Source organism: Prorops nasuta, unplaced genomic scaffold (assembly GCF_024137725.1).
Source record: "Prorops nasuta isolate Cenicafe-Biocafe unplaced genomic scaffold, Cenicafe_Pnas_1.2 PNAS00095, whole genome shotgun sequence".
NCBI lineage: Eukaryota > Metazoa > Arthropoda > Insecta > Hymenoptera > Bethylidae > Prorops > Prorops nasuta.
Window position 1 is genome coordinate 143,588 of NW_027116892.1, and position 25,406 is coordinate 168,993.

Here is a 25,406-nt window from a genome sequence, read left to right on the forward strand (position 1 = left end):
CGTCCAATCTTTATCGTACACCTCAAATATGCCTCGTGAAATATTTCATTGGTAGCTAGAATCACGTTTAATTGCTCTTATCAAACGTATATATACCTATATACATATGTATATACATAGAAGTGCACATGTCAGGTACTGTGCGCGTGATTCAGTTGGAAATTAGTGACTATGAGAACGATAAAAGATTTATAGAAAGAAAAAATGGAGGAACGTTATATATATATATATATATCTAAAGCAGGAATACTGTAGAAAGGGTATAGTTTTCATATAATTTTAGGGGAGAAGGCTGTGGTCCAAATTCTTAATATAATATAAGAATTTGACAATATCACAAGGTGCGATGAGCTGCAAGTGATGATATATAATGTATATGACTGCGTGTATGCACGAGGATAGAAAGGGTATATATAGTATGTTTTCTGATTTATATAAAGAAAAATTAGAAATTCATCTTTGAGAGTTCCTATAGGAGAATATGTGTTGGCGCAGCGCGGATGAAAAAGGTGGAGGAAGGTTATATAGCTGGAACGTGTGTGCGGGGTTCAGGAGCCAGTGTTTAATTTATGAGGGGTAAGAGAGAGATGTGAGTGGGGGAGGATAATGGGTGAGGATTTAATATAATATGTAAGAACTGGAGAATCATCGAGTTGTAATAAAATTGTGCGTGTGCGTGTGTAGACAGAAAGACAGCGGCACTTCTGGTTGAAAGAAAAAGTTGTCTCGAGCTAGAGAGCCTGCAGGGAGTTGAGAGAACGAATGGGGGAGAAGTCTCTCGCGCGACGGGGAAGAGGCGACAGAAAGTGCAAACTGCAAACGCGCTCTCGTGTATTACGCGTGCAGGCTGCGCAGCTGATTGCGTAAGAAAAAAAGCATAGGACTCTGCATTCAGGGACCGTAACGGAAAAAAGGAGGAGAAAACGCAAAAATTGTTCTCACCCTAACTTACGTACTTGCGCACTCTATATATACATATATTTATATACGTATACTTTGCATGGACATATTTAAAATGACCAATGTAACATTAGAATCGCGATCACTAATATCTTATTGCTTATATATTAATGATCTTTTTGTAAAGCGATCTCCACGCGGTTCAGGTTTATTCTCCTCTTTTCCTTTTTTTAAACCGGAATCTTGATTTCCAACAGGCCTTTGTATACTTTACTCTCTTTGGTCATTCACAATAACTGATACGTTTAAAATCATTAAAAACTCGATCGTCAGATGACTTATGACTCAATATTATCTCACGCAGGTAATGTTTATTTCCCTTATACCCGTGTCGTGATAATAAAGTAGAGATAATGGTACGTGATATTAGTGACGCTATATTTATAAGTATATAAGGTATATACTTTCGTCAATTTGGCACTTATCGTGTACGATAATGTAAGCAGCTCGCAGTATGAATATTGTGGCTGAAAAAGATGGAGTTATTTATATATATATATATATATATATATATTCATGCTTATATTTATCATAAACTTTTAGTTTGAACGTTTCTCTCTATTATATATATATACGAATGTGTGGGACTAATGGACGTCGTTAAAAACGATAACGATCGTTAACGCAATCGTTCCATTTTTACTCATGAACGATCCCTTTCAGAACGTGTTCAATACAGGCACAAAACCATCGGTTTTCAATCATTTTCGTTTACTCTTCTTTCAACACACATACCATTCTTCGATAAAAGTATATAGATGGTGCTTATCGAGGCTCCTTTGAAATTCTATTATTTCTCCTGCAATAAAATTCAAATTAATTCAAATTCATAAATATTCAATTCACTGAAAAGCTATAATGTTATTTTACGTTAATATCTCGCTTTGCTATTATTTTTATTTAAATATTGGTAAGAAGAAATGTGCAGGTGATTTCAGTGTTCTCCACGCAGAATCTTTGCTTCTCCCTGCTAGAGTCCGATAGCTGATTTAATATATATATATATATATATATATATAATAGTGGATTTTGTGCCTCGCGCGCGAATGATCCTGGAAGGCATCGGGGAGTCACGAACTCTTATGACTATCGGTAATAAGCGAGACTCGCGCTTAAGTAACAACGTCGAAAGATAGAAATATGAGAGAAAACCTGGCTAAGAAACGCGAGAAAAGGAGATAGGAAGATATACACGCGCGCTTCTACAAATCACGATAATCTGCAGTGTACCACTGTATAGAAAGAGAACAAAACACTTTTTCAATTTTTAATAAATATTTGTATATAACATTATTGATCAATCCCTCATTCAAGCTCCATTCGATCGATAATATATATTCTCAATCATTTTCATCTTTCACTCGTATCACCCGTCGCGTATATATATATATATATATATATATATACTTTCATAATATACAATTTGTAACGATAGTAAATGGCAGAAAGGAATTTCATTTAATTTGCAGGATATAGAAAAATCTGGTAAACGCGTAATTTATTTACACGTTATTACGTCCACACACTATTTTTATTTTTTAAACAGTACAGAGAAAATAAAATCTATATATTTCTTTCATAAAAATGTTTATTGGTAGCTCGTAACCTGACATAATTATACAGAATTGTAGAAAGGGTCGAGAAATTTTAGAAAGTATAAGAAAAAAGGCAACAGAATTCCCTTTGTGTCCGATTATTATTGTTACTCATATTCTCATGCGGTTTAGAAGAAATTGTCGGAAAATATGCAAGCGCATTATGGCACTTTTCTATACGAAATGAAAAGGAGAGGTGAGTGATATCACGAGGATTGTGTTAATTAAAGTTTATGACGAGAGAAAGATTGGGGGGGGGGGGGGGGCAGGTAAGTTCGGTGATAATAAGGAACCGGGATGGATCGATGTCTTTTATAATCGCGCGCGGGTCAATCATTCTGGTAGAAAAAGTATATAACAACAGTTGAAGCGGAGAACGAGAGACTCGTAAAATTTGATAATTTCTCCATTGACGAGATGTTCGCTCCTGCAGGATAAACGTTGCGCTTCTCTCGGTAGCCGAATAAATACTTTCACCCCATCTCTCTCTCTCTCTCCCCCGTGTTTCACTCGCATTTCACTCAGAGTTACCTCTACTCGCGCCTTCTTTCATCTTTCTCCTCTCACGTAACTCGTACAACAGCACAGCACACGTACTATTTTCTCTACCTCAGCTTTTCGATGTATCATCAACCAATTACATGACAAAGCTCGCCAATTCTCTCTCGTTGGATAGAATTCATGTAAACAAACACACGAGTTATATCTCTAAGTCACACAAATTCTCATTGGTTCGCGTTTATTCAACCTACATATATATTCTGGAAAATTTTCACTCAACCGCTCGAAGCAAAGATTCACCTTCGCATCGATCGATTTGTCCAAATTTTTCACAAAAATTGCTGTATCATATAATAATGAAGAGTAAAATTGCTCCATATTTTTCGTTTGCCGCTCAATTTTCATTCGCGTCACAATTAGCTGATGGATCGTCTCGCGTCGAGATGAGAATATATACATATATACATACATTGTTTGGTTTTTCGAGACGCCGCGAGTGCAGCGCGTGCATGTGTCCGCGGTGCGGTGCCGGCCCCGCCATCACTTTCTTCCATCTTTCTCCTTTCGCATGTTACTCAAGAGGGGAGTCGCTATTACTTAAGAGCACCGGCCGGTTGCGTCGTGTAATAGTTATACTTGCACTTTCAGCCGGCATACTCGGCGTGAGCCACATATTCCTTACTTTCCTGGTTCCCGTTTAACCGTTCGTCTCTCTTGATTCGCGTTGTGTGCGCCAGCCACACCACCACCCCTCCCTCCCAACTCTCTTATACACCTATAGCCTACTCGTTTATCAACCCACACAACCTGCTGTCTGTCAACCTATGCCTGCTTCTCGCACCAAGGAATTTCGGACACCGCCGTGCCGTGCCGCGCCGTGCCGCGCCGCGCCGCGCTTTCACGATCACCCCACCGCAACTCTATAACTACATATATAAATACTTGCATGTAACAATGTGATACCTTTTAATTAACCTGATATTAATTACTGCCCTCTACGTTGAAGTTATTCGACATTTTATTGATATACAACACGTTGTATAAATAAATGAGACAAGTATACAATATACATATATTTATATATCAATCTGCACGCGCGCATATCTCGAAGTAGAAAAGAATTTTCAAATTATCCTGTGGCCCCGGCTCGAAGGAGAATACAGTGAAATTCGCGGTGGAGGTTTTCGTGGCCGAAGCGAGACGGAGGAATTGGCATCGTATGGCACGTGCACGGCAGCTGTGCTGCTGCGTCGCCTGAAAGAGTTCAACGAACATGTGACCGCGGTGGCTGATGCTAATTGAGATCACTTTAGTCGTGAGAATGGTACACCTATCCCCTCCCCCCCCCCCCCTCCCCCACCGCTAGCTCTTTCTCTCTCTCGACCACGTTACTTATTAAATTTCTTCGGTCTGCTCTCAACCTTCAAACTCTCTCAGCAACCTTTTTGTATACATATAGGATATAATATGTATGGTGTAGATTATTAACATGGAAAATGTCATGGGATTCTCTCCATTCGGAAGAAAACTCTCACCTGACGTTTTTAAACGCGAGATTATATATTTTTTTATCGCGACACTTATTGCAAATAATATTTAATTAAATGAGAAATGCAAGAAATTTGTTGATCGTTTAATTACTTCATTATTGTCTTTTGCATGTGTGTACACGCACGATTACATGACAGGTATTTAGGTTGATTGTTACATAGAGTGTGTGTGTCTGCGTGTCGAATAGGTGTGAATTATCCTCGTCATTGTTCTCAAGGCCGTTGTTTGATAATTACGTTGGTTGTAATAGCCACTCGTGCCATTTGTCGGAGTACTTTTTAAGAGTAGTTTTTCGCTAAAGCTGTATAGTCTCTGTGCCGAGAGTGTAAGCGGTTTTCGTCGATCGTCCAAGCGTGAATCACGAGCTGGGCCAGCATCCAAGAGCAAAGCTTGAATCAGAATCTAATACTGCGACGTGCTGTCATTTCACTATTCTGGAAAGTAATTCTATACCTGCTGAGAACTCGCTTTACGTAATAAAACTCGGTTGCACGGTCTTCTCTATATAGACTTTGGTTTCCATTATATAGACGCGAAATATTTGTTTATCACACAGCTCTCCGATCTCATTTAACCATTAAACTCATTGAGGGCACTGGCGGGTCTGTTTTTCGAGCACTTATTTTCATTTGCCATTTTTAAATGATAAAATATCTGACACACATTCCAACGGAACACCTACTTTAAATACAAATAGACTGCAAGAGTATGCTGGCTAGGTTAATTCATACTTTAAACACAAAAAATGTAAAGTGTAATATATATTTATGTATATATTGCATGATTATTTCAAGACGCAAAGCGCTTCTGGCAAATTGTTGGTTAAAATTGTAACCTTCTTCTGCGTGCGCGCCATGTTTCGATGAAGAAACTTGGATTTATTTTAAAAATGAAAACGAAGACTTCTCTTGGACTCGAAGACGAGTTAATTATTTATATTAGGGATCGTTATATATCGTGCAACGCGAAAGATTTCTATGGAGATGGCGAGCTCGATGATCTTTATGAGGAACTGCTTCTCTCTCTCTCTCTCTCTCTCTCTCTCTTTCTTTGTGCCTGATGCGTGCTCTTTATTTTATCATTGCGTTTGCGCGCAAAGTAAAAATTAAGCGATTAAACGGGAAGAAGTGTGTTTGTTGATCGAACGTGACAGCTATACATATATAGGCTTGGTATTCGAGATGTCTCTGCGACGATCGAGTTGCTCGATGCCGATGGTGATGGCGATGGCTTTCGCAATTGGTACGCGTGGCCCGTTTTCTGCGCCCGACACCGATATAATGTATACGGTTTTCGCAAGATACGCTATAATCCCGGCTGTTTCGCTTGCTTGGCGCGTTTTCGACTTTTCGTTTTGCAAGCGCGCAAATCGCTGATCGAACTGTGTCCAACATTCTTTCCATTTCCGCGGCGGCATGTATACTCGCTCGCTCCCTCGAAACTCGTCAAGTACGAGGCGAGAAAGGCGAGAAAGGCTCCCCCTCTTGTACGTATATATATATATATATATATATATATATATATATATAACCTTCCTCCCCTAATATATTTTCAACCTTTGACCCACACGTACCAATCCTTCTTTCTTCGCGTCCAATCCACTCAGTCTTTCCTTCCAAGTTTTTTACGTATATATATATACGCACGTATAATGTAGTAGAGAGATCAAAATTTAAAACTGGTATTTTATACATATTTATAATTTAATTCTCATCTTCTCTTGAGAAGACATGCGAATTTAGTAAAATAAAATTGTATACGAATAATATTGACAAACGTATATATATATATATATATGATGATTAACGAGGACTGAGATTATGATCAAGTTATGCATGCAGTATATGTATATTGGAGAAATCATCCTTGTGTGAGCGATGATTTTATTAATAATAAAAATAACTGGACTCATCAGTCTTAATAGAAATTCACGAGTAGAATCGTTGCATCGAAAGCGAAATTTAGTTGCCAAACGAGCGATCGTCGTGTGCATGGGTGGGTGGCTGGCTCTGATGGCCATTGTGACCACGCACACTCGTACCAATTCACCTTATTTCGTTATGTCTCAGTTGCAATATCACCTATAGTCGAGTACTCACTCGCTTATACCATCAACGCTCAAACGTTATTTCTTCGATCGTTCCTTCTTTCTATATATATATACACTCGATCGGAAACTCGAACGATTCCTAAATATAAATAGGTATATCATTTGAAAAACTCTGAAATTCGTATAATTATAGAGTACTCGAGATTACGGATATTGTCATTTGAATTCAATTGGCTAAAGTCGCGTACGCGAGTGCGTGCGCGAGATGGAGAGAGAGAGAGAGAGACGGCGTGGTTCGGAACGCCTGTGGCCGAAGGTGAAGTAAGAGAGTCGGAGGAAAGGAGAAGAAGTAAAAAAAAATAAGCACTCAACTTCAATATAGAATGATCAATATCGAATTGCACAATTCGAGATAATACGTTCTCAAAACTGACGTTTCCGGCCATACTACGCGCGTACTTTCCTTCTCTTAAAAGTCGTCTATATATACATGGAGTATAGGGCGCACACAGGGGCAGGCTATACGGAATATCCTGTTCAATGGATATTCCTTCGTTCGACGAGAGAGACTGTGATGATTTTCGCAATGCGCTCGCGCGCTGCTGCTCCAGATTCTTCCATGCACCTTAATTTTATTACGTCCCTGTCCCTGTACAGCCTGCATTCTTTATTCGTCCAAGGACTGTACTAATTATGTGTAAAGAACAACACACTAAAATTGAAAGCAAGACCGCGTGCCTCTACCTCGATTTTTCGAATCGACCGGATAAAGATAAATAATGATAGGCGCGTGTAGCACATGTTGTGTGACGACCGTTCTGGTCCACGACTGTGCGCAGATTTGATTAGACCTTGCGTCAATCCAGCTGGAAACGTTTGCCCCGCTCACGTTCACCTAATATACTATTTCTCCAAAGAAACACTATATATTTTACTCTATTATATATATGTACCCACATTTTACCACGTAAAACAATCAAGCACATCGCGTCATCCGTATATACAGAAACCATTTCTTCATACCCTTTATACTATACGTACACGAGCAAAGGTATATATGCTTGAACCGTTTCTCTCTCGAATCGTTTCGATTAATATTATTATTGACTCTTTTCATTGTTTCCATTATATATATATAGTATAATATTAATTTTCTTTCGCCATGCACGCACGCGCGCGCGAGAATAGAGAGAAGGCTGTCTTAAGCATATTCTAACAATATAATCATCCTTTCGATTATAATATTATTGATGATTGGTCTCGCGCGCGCCCTCGTGTCCATGTATTCAATTCCCTTTTAACCATGAAAAAATGTCAATGACAGTTGGATGATCGATGCGGAGAATAAGGAGGGGGAGAAATTTTTTTTAGGAGTCGATTATTGGGCAAGAGATTGGTATTGTTGGAGAAATTGAAGCGTCTACGTTGCTTGAGTAGAAGAACGTGTACGCCATAATGGTTCAAGGACGTTTCGATTCATGGTCGAGCCTCCAGTTACGAGAGTGGCCAAGCGTGTACAGCACACAACAATAATTATTATACGAGAGTAGCCATCGAGCCATAAACCTCCTCTGTGAGAGAATCCCTGTAATTTCACTTTTCAATGTTTGTGTGTGTGCGCGCGCAGGTGTCTCTATAGAACAATTTCCGCACACTTTTACCGACCCATCAATTCCTATTTTGCATTACGAAACTATGAAAAAGCATGACTATTAATGATTGAACCCTCCTCCCGTCCGCGATGCTTCGGGAAGATTGTCCAACGCTTTCTCAATCGTGCAATCTTCAAAATTTGCCCTCCAAACATAATTGACAGAAATTGTTTTTTCATACATCCAATTCGAAGCGACACAATCATGCGTCGCATACACGCACGTGTACCAGATACATACGATATATATATATATATATCGTGTGTTTATAGGAAAGCAGTTTCTGGCAACAATACAGGCGCACACCTAACATGCACACGTATACGCTTATACGTATATACTGGACTTTTCGTCGGTGCCCGATCGTCAGGCGCACAATGGCCTTGAAACGTTTATTTATTTATTATTTTTTTTCTCAGCAATAATTATTCTCGACATTGTTAATTATCACCGGACAATAGCATGCGTAACAGTATACTTATCGTGCGTTTACAAGACGGCCCTGTAACTCTGGCATGTTGTAATAACGCTATCAAGAAAAAATTTAGCCCGCACAACTAGGTTGACACATGCAATATCTAATACAGAAAGCAAACGATTAATGCTCCGAAGAGATCGAGACATGCATATAGTATACACTCTTTTAACGCGTTATGATAAAAATGTGCAGGTTTAATTAAAGGAGCAGAAAAATTGTGTTGATAGATGGATAAGAATATTTATTAATTATAGCCAGTTGCAATTCTAATTATAGGACAAGCAAGTGTCCCCGCCCCCAAATGTTTATAATTTAATTAAATAATTGCAGGAGACTATATATAGTTGTTTCCTCCTCCCCCCTCATATTTTGCATCCGTAGAATCACTTTTGTGTCGCAAGGAAGTGAGAAAATTCCGATGCGATGTTTTAATTACCTACGCACAAACCTCGTTCGCGTGTCATTATTCAGGAATCCATCGGTGTGTATATTTAAAAAGGAAATATTATCCGCGTCCCACGCGAAGTAAACAGAAATAGCACACACAGGATAAAACTCGACTGTGAACGATCTCTCGCGCTCTCTCTCTCTCTCGTGTACGATTTTTTTATCTTTTCAAATGTATAACTTTCATGAAGGGGCCAATTGTTGTCTCTCGCTTGGAGATCGAATCGTGATCTAGACCATTCATTCGCGCGCGGTCCAAGAATTTTTCTCTAATCTCATTAGCGAGGAAAAGAGCAATATTCCTGCATGCTCGTTAAAAAAACTGTATAATGGAGCGAGTGAGCGAGCGAGAGAGAAAAAATGGAGAAAAAAGATGAGAGATTAAACGTCCAAGATAATTAATGTCACGGAAAAGGTCGCACGTTTCATCGGTGATTGTATAAAAATTGAGGAAACGCGATATTGACGATGGCCGCGTGCATCCATTGGGAAGCTGCTTGACCAACAATTTACGACATATTATCTATTGCTTAAAAATGTTAATCGGGATAAGCGCAGTTTCTGACCAAAATCTCATTTCTTTGTTTCAGGTAGAAAGTACCGAAGCGTCTCTCTCGAAGGCTTCGGTCCGGTTTCTAAGTGAATCCGACCTTGGAGAAGCACCTTTAGCAAAATGTCGATTGTAATGCAGTACGTGGACCGGTTCCACGAGATTCTGGACAAACATGCCGGTGAGTATTCAACCATCGATAACAATTATTTCTGACAGCTGATGAAAACCTATCGCGTAGCGTCAGCTGCTTTGCTGCTCGAGAAACATTTTTCTCAATTTCGTGAACTCGTCCAATACGATATCGATCGGTAACAAACCAAAAACTTGAGAAATGTAAAACTATTTGTTTCTTTTACAAGCCTGATGTATGACTCTTTAGAAAAGTATTCCTTTTGATGAAAATTGGTAAGACGTGTACATTTTAAGAAAAATTAAAATCTTTAGAAAGTCACAAACAAATTTTTTTCTTCCGAGATTTTCCAACTATATAGTTACTTCCACTTGGCTTATTATTGTTCGTCTCTCTCTCTCTCTCTCTCTAACACTGGAGTCACTCGAGTCATTAGAACCAGTTAGGAATTACATGTATAAAAATAATGTAGTATAAATTGTCAAGTATATCGTGATTTAAAATTTGGCACAGGAATTTATAGCAGCGTATTGAGATTATTGAAAGAGAGGGAGAATATCTATAATTGAATATGTTTATATATTTGCAGAAGAGCCGGGGCGATTAATCCTTTTATTGCAAAAAATCCACCAAGTTTTCGTATCTCCTTGTGCTCGCTCACACTCTCTGCTTCTCGTTCTCGACTCTCCTACTCTTCTCGCTATAGCACGAAATTGCACCCGATTAATATTACGCAATACAGTTAATTACTTGATTCACTCGTGGCTACTAACTTGTCTCGAGCGAATTTTTTCAATAGCCACTTCTCACGTGGATGGTGAAAAAATTGTTTGCACTTGGGTGACAGCTTTTTTCATGACTCGTTCAATCACCAACTATTTACCATACCAAATACGATTCGAGGCACAAGGTTCAAGAAGGAGTAAAGTGTAGGCGGTATTATATAGAGGCTTGTTTAAAAAATATTTGCCACATATATATCTCGGTCTCTTCTCTTAATTCCATCTGGCTACTGCAATTATGAAAATGCAAATTTGACCGCGCGCGAGAGATACCATTATGCGATAAATAAATCATATTTGCAGCTATGGCCTTTGAGGAATAAAAGTCGTGATTGAACATTGACAAAGTGACTCGCGCTTGTCGTCGAATTGTGCAGAAATTTCGTTCGAAGACTCTTACACGTGAATCCTATGCAGCTCTTTTTGCTTCTTTCCACAATTATTTCTTTGGATGTCAGTGATAAAAATAGCTTTTCCATTAAAACTGATTTGCATATGAAATATAAATATGTCGTAAAATCCTTGTATATATATGTGTGCAGGAAGAATATTATGAATGATCTCGCCTCGCGTCGGCGGGGTGTGCTTTATAATTCACCTACCTGTGTGTGTGTGTGTGTGTGTGTGTGAGGTCTGGCCGACCCAAATACAGTATACATGTACGTTCCTGTGTTACGTGGATATTACGCGAACATGTGGTCATATTTTTATTCCACATTATTCATTCATCTTGCTGACGCTTGGCGTAAAGGGGGTGCACACACACACACACACACGGATTATACGTAAAAAATCTTAAACGTCAATCGTCCTGGGAAATTGCAAACAATCGCAATTGCAATATGGTTATAACAGTTGTACATACCTATTGACATGATCATGTAATATTTAGTGCTGGAGTAATAGTTTACGATTATAGTTTTATTAATTTTCTTTTTCACAGTATCTGTGTGTGTGTGTCTGTGTGAATAAATTGAAATCTAGAGTGGCAAAGTTAACATAAAAAATATTAATACTTATATCAATGTAACGAGAGAATAATGTTTTGTTTATTTTTTTTTATCTTATCACACACACACAGGTCTCCCAAATGTTTGGCGAATTATGAAAATGCAAAATTATACTTAATTATTTAGAGTTTAAAAAAAAAAATATGCAGCAATTTTCATCGATCAATACCAGGGACAGTGTTTGTGGATAATTGCTCCAATAACGTATCAGCTCTGTTTTAGATAAGAATAATAATTATCCTATTTCGCGTAACACTTGGTAATATCTCTCTCTCTCTCTCTCTCTATCCCCGCACGATAGCAATTGGTTGGAATAATTTGTGCAATATTATTAATTGACTATAACATTTAAGCTGGAAACGTGACTATATAATAATTGTTGGCATTTTAAATACTGATTTAGGGAAAAATGATTGAATTCGAGATATACAAATTTCATCCTTGAAGAGATGATCATCAAGGCTAATCGGTCGGTTCAAGTGCACTGAACGTTCCATGAATAGACGAAAGTACAAAATACCTATACCAACGGAGAGATTCGATAAACTAATGAATATCCAATGTCTATATTGCGCAAATGCACGAACGCTTATTGCATTTATTCGACCCTGGCAGAAAAGAAAAAGCTGCTCCTTGAATAGCATTGATAAATCGCGTCAACTTGGAGCTTTTAGTAATTTAGCAATTAATTAATACATTATAGGAACGTGACGTTTAATCTCGAGATGATCGCAATAAGAAAATCAGAATATAGATTTCTAAGAGAAAAACAATTTTTGTTGTTTCTAAATTTAATCGCGCCTTTGATAAAGAAGACATTTTTTAATATTTACACGCGCGCGCATTACCAGCTTCCAGTTGTCAACAATTAGCACCAAGTATCCATCGGAGATACAAATAAGGAAAAATCAGAAAATTCTCTAAAACAATGACTATAACGAGCAAAAACACAATATTATACTATATTTATTTATTTATTCATGCTCGCGCCTGAGCATAAGAAAATAAGAATCATCGCAGTCTCTCGGAAATATTCCAAGCTGCTGCTGCAGCGACGTACGGAACGCGAAAGAATAATTGATGCGTGGAGACGAGCGCGATTGGGTTAAGGATATGTAAAAAAAAAGAAATATCGTAAATTCTTGAAGAAATTGTTTCCAAGGAATGTGCACGATAGGATTGGCAATATATGTATATATATAAATCATTGCAAAATAGAGTGCGGTTGCATGAGAGGAGGCATATACGCGCGCGCGCGCGATGGTCTTTCGTGAGACTAAGATATAAAGAAAGGAGGAAGAAAAAGGAGCAACGCGCGCAGTACAGCCTTGGTGAATATGTAGCTGCAGTTCCGTAAAGTGGAGCTCTTTTTTCAATAGCTGATTGAGAGAGAGAGAGAGAGAGAGAGAGAGAGGGAAAGAAAAGATGACCGAAGGTGAGCCTGCTGGCTGGATATTAATCGAAATTGAAGCAAAGGTGCAAAAAGGTAAATGAGACGGAGACGAAAAATTCGCGACTGCGCGGCCAAGAAGAAGTAAATTCGTCCTTGTGTGGAAAGAAAATTACAAGTATATACCAGGAATCGCGTTGTTGCGATAGATTGCTAGTCCTTATCAAACCACTATAATTATCTCATCTATTCGAGTCGATAAGAACAAAAACTCGTCCTACCGCCGCGAAGGCTCGAAAAACGCTTTTTTTTTAAATTATATATATATATATATATATATATAGTTATTACGGTGTATTTATATGCAAGTAGCCGAGATTGTTTTTGCGCGGGCCGCGGCGAGAAACCGCACTCGCGAACAGTTAGGATCTGAACGAGAAGAGGCAAATGAGAGAAAATTGAGGAACGACAGAAGCTTCGAGAGAAGTTGGAGCGAAATCCGACGATTAATTGCGGTCAGAAAAACCGAGGCTGATTATATTCTCAGCCATGGCTTTCGTCACAATGTCCGCTCTCGCTAATGACAACGCGTCGATCCTTTTTCTTTTCGTGCCTCGTTATGTAACTTATACGAGCTCCGTTGAAGAAGACGAGGAAGAAAAGAAAAACAAATAAAATGCAAAAAGAGAGGATGGAAGAAATATGGTGAATTGAAAAGTATAATGCTTTATTGCGAGTATAGAAGTAGCGGATCGATCAAAATATATATATGTATATGGGTGGAAAACAAGATTTCCAAGTTTAGCGCGCTGATTTTCGCGAGTCCCCTTACCATATTTCTGCAAAGAGAGCCAGCCCCCTGGCAGTCCCCCTCCACCAAAATTTTCCCACTTTAATTAAATTTAATCACACCCGACACAGATTCGATCCCGAGAAAGTCGCCTGGCAGCATACGCGCGTCGTTTTTTAGAGAAACACGTGCAAGCAACGCCAGAGAGAGAGAGAGAGAGAGAGAGAGAGAGAGAATTCGTCGTTTTCACGTTCAATTCCCTCTGTGCGAACGATTGATACTCTCTCTCTCTCTCTCTCTCTCTCTCTATAAATATATATATATATATATATATATGTAGGAAATTACAAAAAGTATGCGCGTTTAATGCAATGCCATAGGGTCCGTATGCATATATGTATACGTACACAATTAAGCTCCTTCAGAATTGTACCTGTATATATTGTTTACGAGTGTTTTCTAGCTTTATCGGCCGCTAGATTATATACGAAACGTTTGTTTAGACAAATATTTGTTATTTGCTCGCAGTTTTATTCGAGACACGAAATATTTTTTATAACGACCAAAGTATAGCTACTTTTTTTTTTAATATTCCTTTCTCGTATGGGAACCATCTCCTTATTTCTTTCTTGATATTACCCCGTAGGAACTGTACGTCTCTGTATTTCTTGTCGAAGCTTAGAGAGAGCCTGTGTTTTTGAATTCAACCGCGTCTGCTTAGCATCCATTTCCGCGATGGGACTAAAATGTGAACAAGTTTGAGGTCCCAGTCGAGGTCGTTCCACCAGGATCTGAATCATTCCTGCGGGAATGGAATGATAAATTTCCGCAGGCGAGCGAGCGAGCGAGCCCAACCTGCTCTGAAAACCGGCTGCGCGCGGACCAAGTCGGATATAATAAAGCCTCCCGGATCACACACTCGAGATCCTTGCAGAGAGGCGCGATGCGATGTGGTTGATTGAACCTTCGAAGGACGCGCGTACAACAATGTCCAACACATAAACCTGGCAAGCAAAAATTAATAATCGGCTATGCCGTGCGCTAATTCGTATCCAGCCGCGCACGATGGTTTACATAATTCGCGACTTTGTGAATTAATTTCCCCGCATATTATACTCTTTCAATTACCCCTTTCAAGATCCTATATACTATTGTATCTCTTTAATACTAACTATAACAATTAATTTCTCGAAATACGTATTTCGTAAAATTGAAGTATGACACACGTTGAAAAATCAGTTTTCTCACAGTGAATATATGAACACACACAGATATACAATGTGCATGTGTATATTCATAGGTAGCTGAAGTCTAGGTATATACATATTTTTGGGGGATAGTAATAAGGGTGATATCTTGTATAAAATTTAAATAGAGAATATGAGTGGGGTGTGAGAAAAGATTTTTATTATTTTATATCTGCGTGCGCGTCGGTTTTATTGCGAGTGAATTTAGAGAAAAAGGGTTAATTGATAGCATATCTAAATGATACCTATTTTTGCAGATACGAGAACGACCAACTGGTTATTGATGAAATCGCCATTCCCAACGTTATTCATCTGCTTGGGCTATGTCTATATCGTGAAAGTCTTGGGCCCTAAACTGATGGAAAATCGAAAACCATTCCAGCTACAAAATGTTCTGATAGCCTATAATCTCTTCCAAGTCATCTTCTCAGCATGGCTATTCTACGAGGTAAATAATCCACCACGAGGCATGCGAAATAAATCGTTATCTCGCACGAGACGAGAAATGCCAAGAAATTCTTAACGATTGCTATATATGAACGATTGAATATCATATTAATTTAAATGAAACAAAAACCGAAATTAAATAAGTTTCTTTTCAGTATATAATTAAAGCTTCTATGAGTCTATCTTTTGCAGCAATAAGCGTCATTCCTTTCTACTCGTATAGCTCTCTCTCTCTCTCTCTCCCAGCCTAAATTGTGAGATTTTTCCCACCCTTCTGCTCTTTCTCCATATTTATGCTTACATTCTCTCTTACGCCATTCGTCCAATTTCTGCAGTGCATGTCGATCAACAATGTCATTAACGAATCTGTTTTAAGAGTTTCTATTGTAATCTTGTCCTTCTCTTAGATGTATAAAAAATAACAAAGTTCAAGGTTCGAAAGCCTTTGTGTCAATATCACAAACAATTTAATCAAAAGAATATCGAGCGGGGCTCTCCAAATCTATGTTAATTTGAAAATCAAAATCGGTGAAGATATTGGACAAAGGCTCTTTTCGAGCTTTGAGACCAATAAGTTTTTAAGAGCGAATAAACGATATTTTGGAAATGCAGTGTTTGATGGGCGGCTGGTGGGGCCACTATAATTTTCGCTGCCAACCAGTGGATTATTCGAACAGTGCTACCGCCATCAGGGTGAGTATTTTTATTGTACGAATTCACAGGTGGACTTTCCAGACCAAGACAGAACTACACCACCGAGGACTACAATACTGATTTTCTCATATAACACCCCCCCCCCCCTTTTTTTCTTTTTTCCATCATGACCATTATGTATCGTAACTATGTGTATATGTACATATACCATGGTGTGTATACAGTATGAAAAAAAACGAGAGAACATTTTTCGGGACAGAAACTGCATCATCACCTTGATCGGTGGGGACTCGAAGCTGTAAACTGCATCAAACGCATAAAAACTTGGCGGATCTTGCGTTCTTTATGGTATATAGAGTAACGTCAGGGGATTTTGAGGATTGATCCTTTCAAACGGTTTGGCGGCGTAGTTTGGCTTTTTATGTATATGATATGGCTTGTGCGAGTCTGGTATCGCATAATCATACCTTCTATTTATCTCCGTTTCTCTCGCTTCCTCGATATGTACATCTTTCCATCTCTCTTATTATATCTTTTTACTTAAATTTCACTTTATTATCAGTACAGCTTTTATCCTCGATCACACTCGACGCACGCACACTTTATTTGCTGAAAGATAAAATTTCATTTATTTTTCTTCTATTTTTTTTTAATTATATAATAGACAAAAATTGTCACCCGTCAGGGATAAAAGACTGTGTTGGAATAAAGAAAAACAAATATGGGTTTACTATCGCTCTTTCCATATATATATATATATATATATATATCTATATCTATCAATTTATCTGTAGTGTGAACAATAATAAAAAAAAAAACAACAGTGGCGAAGCACTTGACATGCTCCAGAACAGAGAGACAGAGATAAATGCGTAACGAGAATAACATCTCGATCATTAACTCTATGAAATTTTCCAAATTTTTTCTTCTCACCGAATCTTTTCCATCTGGTTCGAGTTTGCAACGATTGAAATTCTTATAGAGAACAAATTGATATATGTATATATACATAATGTTTTCGAGTTACGTAGATAAATGAAGTTTTAGACGCATTCTTGCTCTGGAACATGAGGAGTGCCTCGACCTGCGTAAGCGTAATGTTTCTGTATACGTATCTTACTAACATTTTACAAGGGATCGGAGTGATCAACCTGGAACGGATGCTGCATCTTCGTGCTTCTTCAGAGCTACCTACCTCATCAATGTACGACTTATGCTTTCTAGCCAAAAAGTGCCATTCTATCTTGCGTCTTGTATATCTTTCGAATTAACAAACTTTTCCCCTTGCAACTGTATTCGCGTACGATGTAATTTTGGCATGTCATAAAATAAATGCTATTAGTAAATAGAAAAGGTATAAACTAGAATAATTGGAATTAATAGAGTCTGCATAGAATTTCATGCAATCGATTGGCACGAAAATCTAAATTTATCTCGACCTTTTCCACTGATTGGCGAATGGCCTCTGGGCGGTTGTGGTTGCAGATAGGAATGTCCGGATGGCTGACCGGCGACTATTCTCTAAGGTGCCAGCCCGTAGACTACAGCGATCGACCCCAAGTACTAAGGGTGGGTCTTTTCCCCATTAACACACACTAAATTAACACTGGATCCCAGATATACATATATACTAGTTTTTGAATTTTATCCCCTCTCGCTACCTCTTCTCTCTACCTCGAATGTAATGCATTCTGCATTGTGTACTCGAAGACCTTCCAGCACATTGCGCCTTTCAGTAATTACCCTCGATTCCTACCCTTTCTTCGTTTCTTACTATAAATCGTTCTGAAATGTCTCATGGTATAAGACCATTTCAGAATATACTCTGAGCTAAAGTTATTTCAGTCAAATGTCAAGTATACGCATAGTTTTGCCTGGATAGTAATAAATTTATAGAATAATCTAAACGAATGTTACATATTTTTTAAAATAATTGTCAAGTACATTTACTATATGACATTTCAATTTTTATATTTAAGTTAATTGAGAGTGCTTAACACACAATTCCTTGATTATTATCTACAGCGTTCAGAGATCTTAAGGATCGAGCAGCACATTATTTTCTTTCAATTAAATTTTATTGTTTTAATTAGTTTGTTTGCCTTTCCAATTTTCTCCCCTATCCCACTCTCTCTCTCTTTCAAGACTCTTCGCCTTCTCTCGCACTCCCGCTTCGTACATCCAGTACTAGAATTAAACGGGTTTCTGGAAACACTCGGTAGAATACCATAATATGGCTGAAAAGTAGTTAGATACTAGCCTAATGCAATTAACATCACTTAACACACGGCAGGAAACAAGAAATATCTCGAAATAATAACACGTAGCATAGCCTCTGTCTCACATAAATTCACCTATACATATATATCTAAATATACAGCTATATTTACACGTACAAAAGTATAATGCAATTCAGTCGAAACTTTCATGCTTTTACTCCGATTCATTTAATAGTAAAACAGTTGCGTTAAATATAAACGTATATTTGTATATATATATCTAGAAAATTCCACTATCGCACTCACACAGACGCACCTACAAATCTGCTGACAGTTACTCTCTCACAGTAATGACACCAAGTCGACACCTAAATTCGATAGAAAACAAGTAGTTGTTAATGAATTATTTGACAAAGTCTCCAAGATCGGCAGTCACCGAAATAAATAATTCTTGCTAAATAAATACTGTGGAATTGCAAGCTTTGCTTCGGATATTTACGCGTGTGCACGAGACTATACTTATATCGATGCTGCTTCCACGTAGGAACTTTTCCTAGAAAACTCACGACATCAACGTTAATCGAAGTAACATTCGAGAGAAGAATTTAATTAAAACCCAAACTATACATATATATATATATTTATTTAAATATATATACGCGGTACAACGATCAGTATCGAGACGAGATCTTGGGACTTTGGGAAATTTTTCAATCGAAAATTAGCTGGAAATTCTAATTGAACTTTTGGCAATATCGCACAGATGGTCCACGCCTCTTGGTGGTATTACTTCTCCAAGTTTACCGAGTTCATGGACACGGTGAGTTAATGTTTGAATAAGATACGACCGTGCTAAATGGGCAAATCTAGCGCCAGACGAGGATCGTGCGAAGCACTCGCGCGTTACAACCTCGTAGGGTACTAAGAGTTTGACCTTGAACGGTGTGATTCAAAGGACTTTTTTAACGAGTCATTCTAATTTGCAGATCTTCTTCGTCCTAAGGAAGAAGAATAATCACGTGTCGACTCTTCACGTGATACATCATGGTTGCATGCCCATGTCTGTGTGGTTCGGCGTAAAATTCACCCCTGGTAAAATTATTCTCTCTTATATATCGATTAACCTTGAAATTGTTCCTTTTGGAGATATTCTACTATACACATGCATGTGTCATAATAAAGAAACTATACATTAAAGAAACTAAATATCGTTTGTACTACCCCACAGGTGGTCACTCTACATTCTTCGGGCTTCTCAACACCTTTGTCCACATCGTCATGTACAGCTACTACCTTTTGGCAGCGCTTGGACCCAAGTTCCAGCCCTACCTCTGGTGGAAGAAATACCTCACGGCCTTCCAGATGCTGCAGTTCGTAGCCATCATGATTCACGCCTTCCAACTCCTCTTCATCGACTGCAATTACCCGAAGGCCTTCGTCTGGTGGATCGGTCTGCACGCCGTCATGTTCTTCTTCCTCTTCAAGGAATTCTACCAGCAGAATTATCAACAGAAGAAGATCAGGAGGTTGGCTCAGAACGGCCTGGCGAACGGTACCAGCAAAGACATGAAGAATGGCCTGGCCAATGGTAGCACCCCTGCCAAGGATGACCAAGCTGAAACGGTGGTCAATGGTACCGTCAATGGCACAAGGCGAAGGGACGCCGCGGATTATTACATCAAGGGCGAGAGTCTTGCTGCTAGCGAGCTCAATCTTCGAAAGCCCTATGCGACGATCGAGTGACTTGTCGGTGCGACGGAAACGCCGTTGAGGTTGCTGCTTATCCTCGTCGAGACCTTGTTGTGACAATGCTGAAACGTGGGACTTGTCCTTATACATCCCAAAACCATCATTGTCACTCCTCGATTCATTGTGCTGGACACTCGATTACACTGAATCCTTATATATATATTCCTTTTTGTTGGGGAGTCCTTGCAAAAAGAAGACCCCTCTACGAACCCCGTCCGGCTTCCCCCAATTAGTCTTATTTATTCGTGGAAATCCAAGAGTAATACTGACGTCAACTTTTTGGAACATGAAGACACGAGTCGAGTTCTTTCCTCCCACATTTTGCAAGCTTCTCTAATCCTTCCTCGTCTGTATACGTATATATATATACATATGCAACCTTGAGAGGAGCCCTCTTGAAAATCTACCCTCCGCTGACATCACTCGTAATTGAGATCCTCGTTAAAGCTTAAATTCGTTTCTTTGAAATTCTATATGACTTTTAAACTATATTTTTAATGTCCTTCGTAACATTCCTTCCCCCAGAATCATTGCTCGCTCTTTACTCCAGTTTAACCACTCTTAGGTTGAAATGTACTGCACCATATTGAAATACGTTTTCACCCCCCAATTTTCTTATCTCCCAAGTAAATTAAGAACAATGATAAATTTCACTTGCGAAAATTCCAATGAAGGATTCCTTCTGGATAAATTACTCGAGTGATCCACGAATCTCTTTGCGGAGTCTTTGCTCAATTAAGGTCAAGGTCACACCGATCCCAGAAAGTTCCTCAAGGCTTAGGCATCCATCTAGCAGAGTACAAAACTACCTCGACGACGGTTCCACGTATAGTTTAACAATAACACGTACGGTATATAGGAAGCGTGTAAGTGTAATAAACGCGCGTAGCGTGTGGCTACGCGCAATCGAATACCTCCCAGGACTCTAACTCGCCCGCTGGTCCCTGCGCCGACGTGCCACGAAAAAAGGAAAATTCGCTGGCACCCAAGGATCTTCCAGCCCAAACCGGAAGTGCGTGTTAAATCATCAGCGAAATCAGCCACGAAAAAGCTACTAAAAATTATACACTCTACGATAACGGAAGAATAAGGCGCGCGCCAAAATTTGCTCTTCGTCGAGCAACAAAATTCCAACAAGAGAATAGAAAACGGTCGACTGTGAGTGTGTAACGTTGAAAATTCGAATGAGAGAGCGCGATGAAAAGCGAGTTTCCAAACTGTACGAAAAAAAAAAAAAAAGCGCGTGTGGGGTTAGGTGAAGAGTAGCAAAACATTCTCGAGCGACAAAAAATTTGTCATTGGTCACGCTAACCGAGGACCTTGCTCTACATTGACTTTGAAAATCACTTTTTTCACTTCGTACGGAGAACTACGCCCCGCCCTGCGTGGCCGAAAAATTTCCCTCGCGCGTCTCATTGTTCACATTTTATACGACTGTTCTCGACAATTTCTTTTCACGATGCACGATGAATTTTCTCGAAATTCGCTGGATCCTTCTTGCAACCTCTTCGACGACGACCATGTCGTTGATTTGTGCAAAAAGATCGCATATCGCTCGCGCCCACGTGTGATTGGACGGTTATATAAAAACAGGCAATTACATAAGAGCAATAACCTGCTGGAATCCCGGCGAAAATTACGCAACAATGACCCCCTCGTGTGTGTGTATATGTGTTATTCTTGCATAATTCAAGAATCAATTTCTGCATTTTGGCCAACGTTAGAGAATCCGCGCGCGCGACGGGGAGAACAACCTGGGGAGGACAAACGGCACAATTATGTAAACTTGGCTAGTTTTCCCGCCAAACGTCTATTTCTCGACCTACCGAGTCGCAACTGTTAAAACTTGCAGAACGCTCAGAGTTTTTATCCCATGTGAATAATTAAACTGATAATGGCTTGAATTTCTCCACGACGAATCTCGATTATTTCTAAAAGTCTTTGGTTTTACCAAATCTGGATGTAATGGAAGATCACGCGTGTAATAATAATATAAAATATATATATGCGAGTGTATGTATGTATGCGTGTGTGTGCGCAATTCAACAAGCAGGAGTTGTAACAAAATATTGACAAAGTTTATGGATTCGAGAGTGGATCGTTAAGTCTACATATATATGCACATCTTTCTTTTCATTCGTTATCGAAGTGGATTAAAATCGTATACAAGAAAAATGCAAGGAAGAATGTTTATCGTATTTATAATTAAAATAGTCCTGTGGTAGAAATTCTCATGAATCTCCACAGAAAAATCATATGTTTTTTTAGAGCCTTGATGATTGCGAAATTAAATTTAATTGAGCGGTTTGAAGTGAGGGAGGTTTTATCATTGCTTTGATTGCATAGTTTTGGGGCTAAAATTGAAATCTGTCTATTTGTGCGTCTTGTAGTGAGAAGAAAAAGAGAGAAGGAAACGAGAGAAATACAATCAGACAGAGAAATAATCATTCTCGTTACGTCGGAGAGAACTTGTAGCAAACAATTGTATCGACGAGAGCATACTGTAAGAAAAATTTAGCTACCAGTAAATATTGTTCATTGCAATAACTTTATTCATCATAACAATAAGTTTGTTAAATTTTTATAGTCGAAGCTATTTACTGATTGCAAAATTTTTCTTAATTTAGATCAATGATTCTGAAACTGAGTGTGTAATCAAACATTAAAACGCGGGAGATTATACAATTGATTTTTTTGTTAAGCACATATTAATTTGTATGGAATAAATCTGCGACGCACATTTTCATTTGTATGTTTTGCATAGTAAAGGGGGGAAAGAAAAAAAAAAAAAAAATAGAAAAAAGAAGGAAATGGGGGAAAAGAGGAGCAACATAAATAATCATCCCCGTGGCATTGGGGAGGGCTTTATAGCGAGCGCAAAAGTAGCGAAGAGTGGGTCGATGACCAATAATGATTTCGAATGCCAATTGAAGCACGTATATTAGCGCTAAACGCACTTGCGTATGTTTGCGGCTATGAGAGAGTGTTTTTGTATGAGCGCCACAGCGCAATCGCGCGCGTAATTGGAGAAGATAATCTCGTGCGAGTGTGCGTGCGCGCGTGTACGTGTATTCGATAGATTGTACATATACAATAGTATCATGCGTAGGGGTAACGAAAACAAAAAAAAGCAGCGGCGAGCGAATCGCTCGTATTATTTGCGAGAACGCGCTTAACGAACGAAGCGCGCGGAAATTTCTTTGTCTCATTTGTATCGCAAGAAGTAATGCGCGCGCGCTCGCGTGTGTGTATTGTATAGTGTATATATATATGCTGCACATTACATACAAATAACATTGATGGTCAAAGGCAAGAATGACGCGACGAATAATGAAATGAAATCTACGGGGGTAGGGGAACCGGTCCCCAGGCAAATAGAAAAATTCGCCAATCGCCGACGCGGACAGGTTGTGCCTTCTTGCTCAAAACTTATATTCAATTCTGAGAATTTTAAAGATTGGCCAATAGTTAATTTTTTTTGTAGCTTCTGTGATCCTTTGCATGGCTATGGAACTCAGCACATCGGGCATTCTTTTTTCTCTCAACGAAACTAGCTTCTTCTCTGTTTCTGCTCACTATTTTTCGAACTTCATTGGCGGAATCAACGACTCGCCTCGGTATTGGCTTCGCTCGATCCATTTCAAGAAATATGATTGATTCGTCTTGTAAAAGTATTTTAAAAGAAAATAATATCCGATTGAGATGTTTGAGTTTGAAAGATTGCAAAATTTTGTGCGAGCTAGGATTAGGAGAAATTCAGTAATTATGTGAAATTTGTGTATCGGTTCGGGGTACAAAGGATCGTTGCTGTGAGGTGTGAAAGACACGCGTGTCGATTTTATGAATTCTTTGGTCGATGCATGGTGATGGAAATCTTTAAGATCGTGTGGTGGATCGGACAATTCCATGCCCATGTAGAACGGTGCTGCGCTCGCTTTAACGGCGGATCAACGTGATAGATTCACACGCGCTTCGTTCGCGTTATCTTGTACATAAGTAGGTTTTAGTTTTTTACTATCGTAAAAATCACGGCATAACAACTACGGTGCCACACATCGCATACTCAAAGTTATAAGAAACAAGCTCGAATTGTACAATATCATTGCCCAATATTAATTTCCATAGCTCTGTATGAGAGATGGTAAGTTGATCATACCGCGAGTACAGAGATATTGAAATATTTGTAAAAAGAGTGCATAATGGGGAGGAATATTTTATAGTTGCGGCTATGTACATAAGTTTATAAGAAGCTGTAGGCCCTCCAAGAGTTTGGATCTAAAAGTTAAATATTTGTTTCCTTTTTGTATAAGGACAATGATTCATTAGTCGTCTCTTCCTTACAAATGTCACCGAATAGTCTTCTTTAACGCAGGTTGCGGTAATGTTGATACAATTAGGCTGTAACGTTACATTAAGACATAATTAAATGTATACGTAGAGAAATAAAGGATGAAGAGGATAGAGGGGGGAGAGTGGTAGTGAGAGAAAAGGACAAGAGTGTGACGGAGAATTTGCGTGTGTGCCTCTGTGCGTGTATGTATGAAAAAGTCTTTTTGAATTGGCCAGGGGAACTTGAGGTTGTTTTGTTGCAAGTCCCTCGGTTTTGTCCAAAAGGACCCGATAAGATCTGTACGCTGCCAAATCGAATTAAGCATGGTTCGACGACGTGTTTTCATGTTTTACATCGAAAGGAAAGTACATCTAACAAAAAAAAAAAAAAAAAAAAAAAACACAGCAACAACGTAATTTTATAATATCATCTTGTTTTCTCTATAGGTAAATTTAATCTAAAATTGGTTAACACGTGCCACATGATGTATTTTTTCGAAAAAATAAAAAGCTGTTTACTAATTCATCTGAACATCATTAGCCTATTAACAATACAATGGATGAAAGTATGAGAAAGTGAGATATTAGAGAATAAACGAGTATTAATTTACTCCGCTATCTTTATTTTTCCATTTTATGTACGATTGTTTCGCTGTGTAACTTGAACCTAATTATTTACTTTAGTAGTAATACATTTTGTAGTTTTCGAATAAAGATCATTAGCCGATATGACCAAAATATGCTAGAGATAATCCTTTGCCTTGATTAAACCCTTACGGCCAAAAGTTTCGAGACAAAAAAATTATTAAAGATCTACATAGCTGTACCTGGGATGAAATTGATTGTAGTGCGCGGTACCCAATAATTACATG

The 25,406-nt window shown here is 38.7% G+C and overlaps 1 protein-coding gene across 3 annotated transcripts in view; it reads left to right on the forward strand.

Moving 5' to 3' along the window:
• LOC136784893 (very long chain fatty acid elongase AAEL008004-like) overlaps positions 1–25,144 on the forward strand; it is a 32,822-nt gene extending 7,678 nt beyond the window's left edge. The window contains exons 2-7 of one of the 3 annotated variants that reach the window (XM_066745821.1): positions 9,825–9,965; positions 15,394–15,584; positions 16,196–16,276; positions 19,220–19,276; positions 19,443–19,548; positions 19,685–25,144. In XM_066745821.1, coding sequence (XP_066601918.1) covers positions 9,908–9,965; positions 15,394–15,584; positions 16,196–16,276; positions 19,220–19,276; positions 19,443–19,548; positions 19,685–20,199 — 1,008 coding nt within the window. In that variant the 5' untranslated portion in view covers positions 9,825–9,907 and the 3' untranslated portion in view covers positions 20,200–25,144. Of the gene's footprint in view, positions 1–9,824; positions 9,966–15,393; positions 15,585–16,195; positions 16,277–17,722; positions 17,807–19,219; positions 19,277–19,442; positions 19,549–19,684 lie in introns of all 3 variants that reach the window. The other 2 variants (XM_066745820.1, XM_066745822.1) reach the window with 2 other exon arrangements.
• Positions 25,145–25,406: the final 262 nt, after the last annotated feature.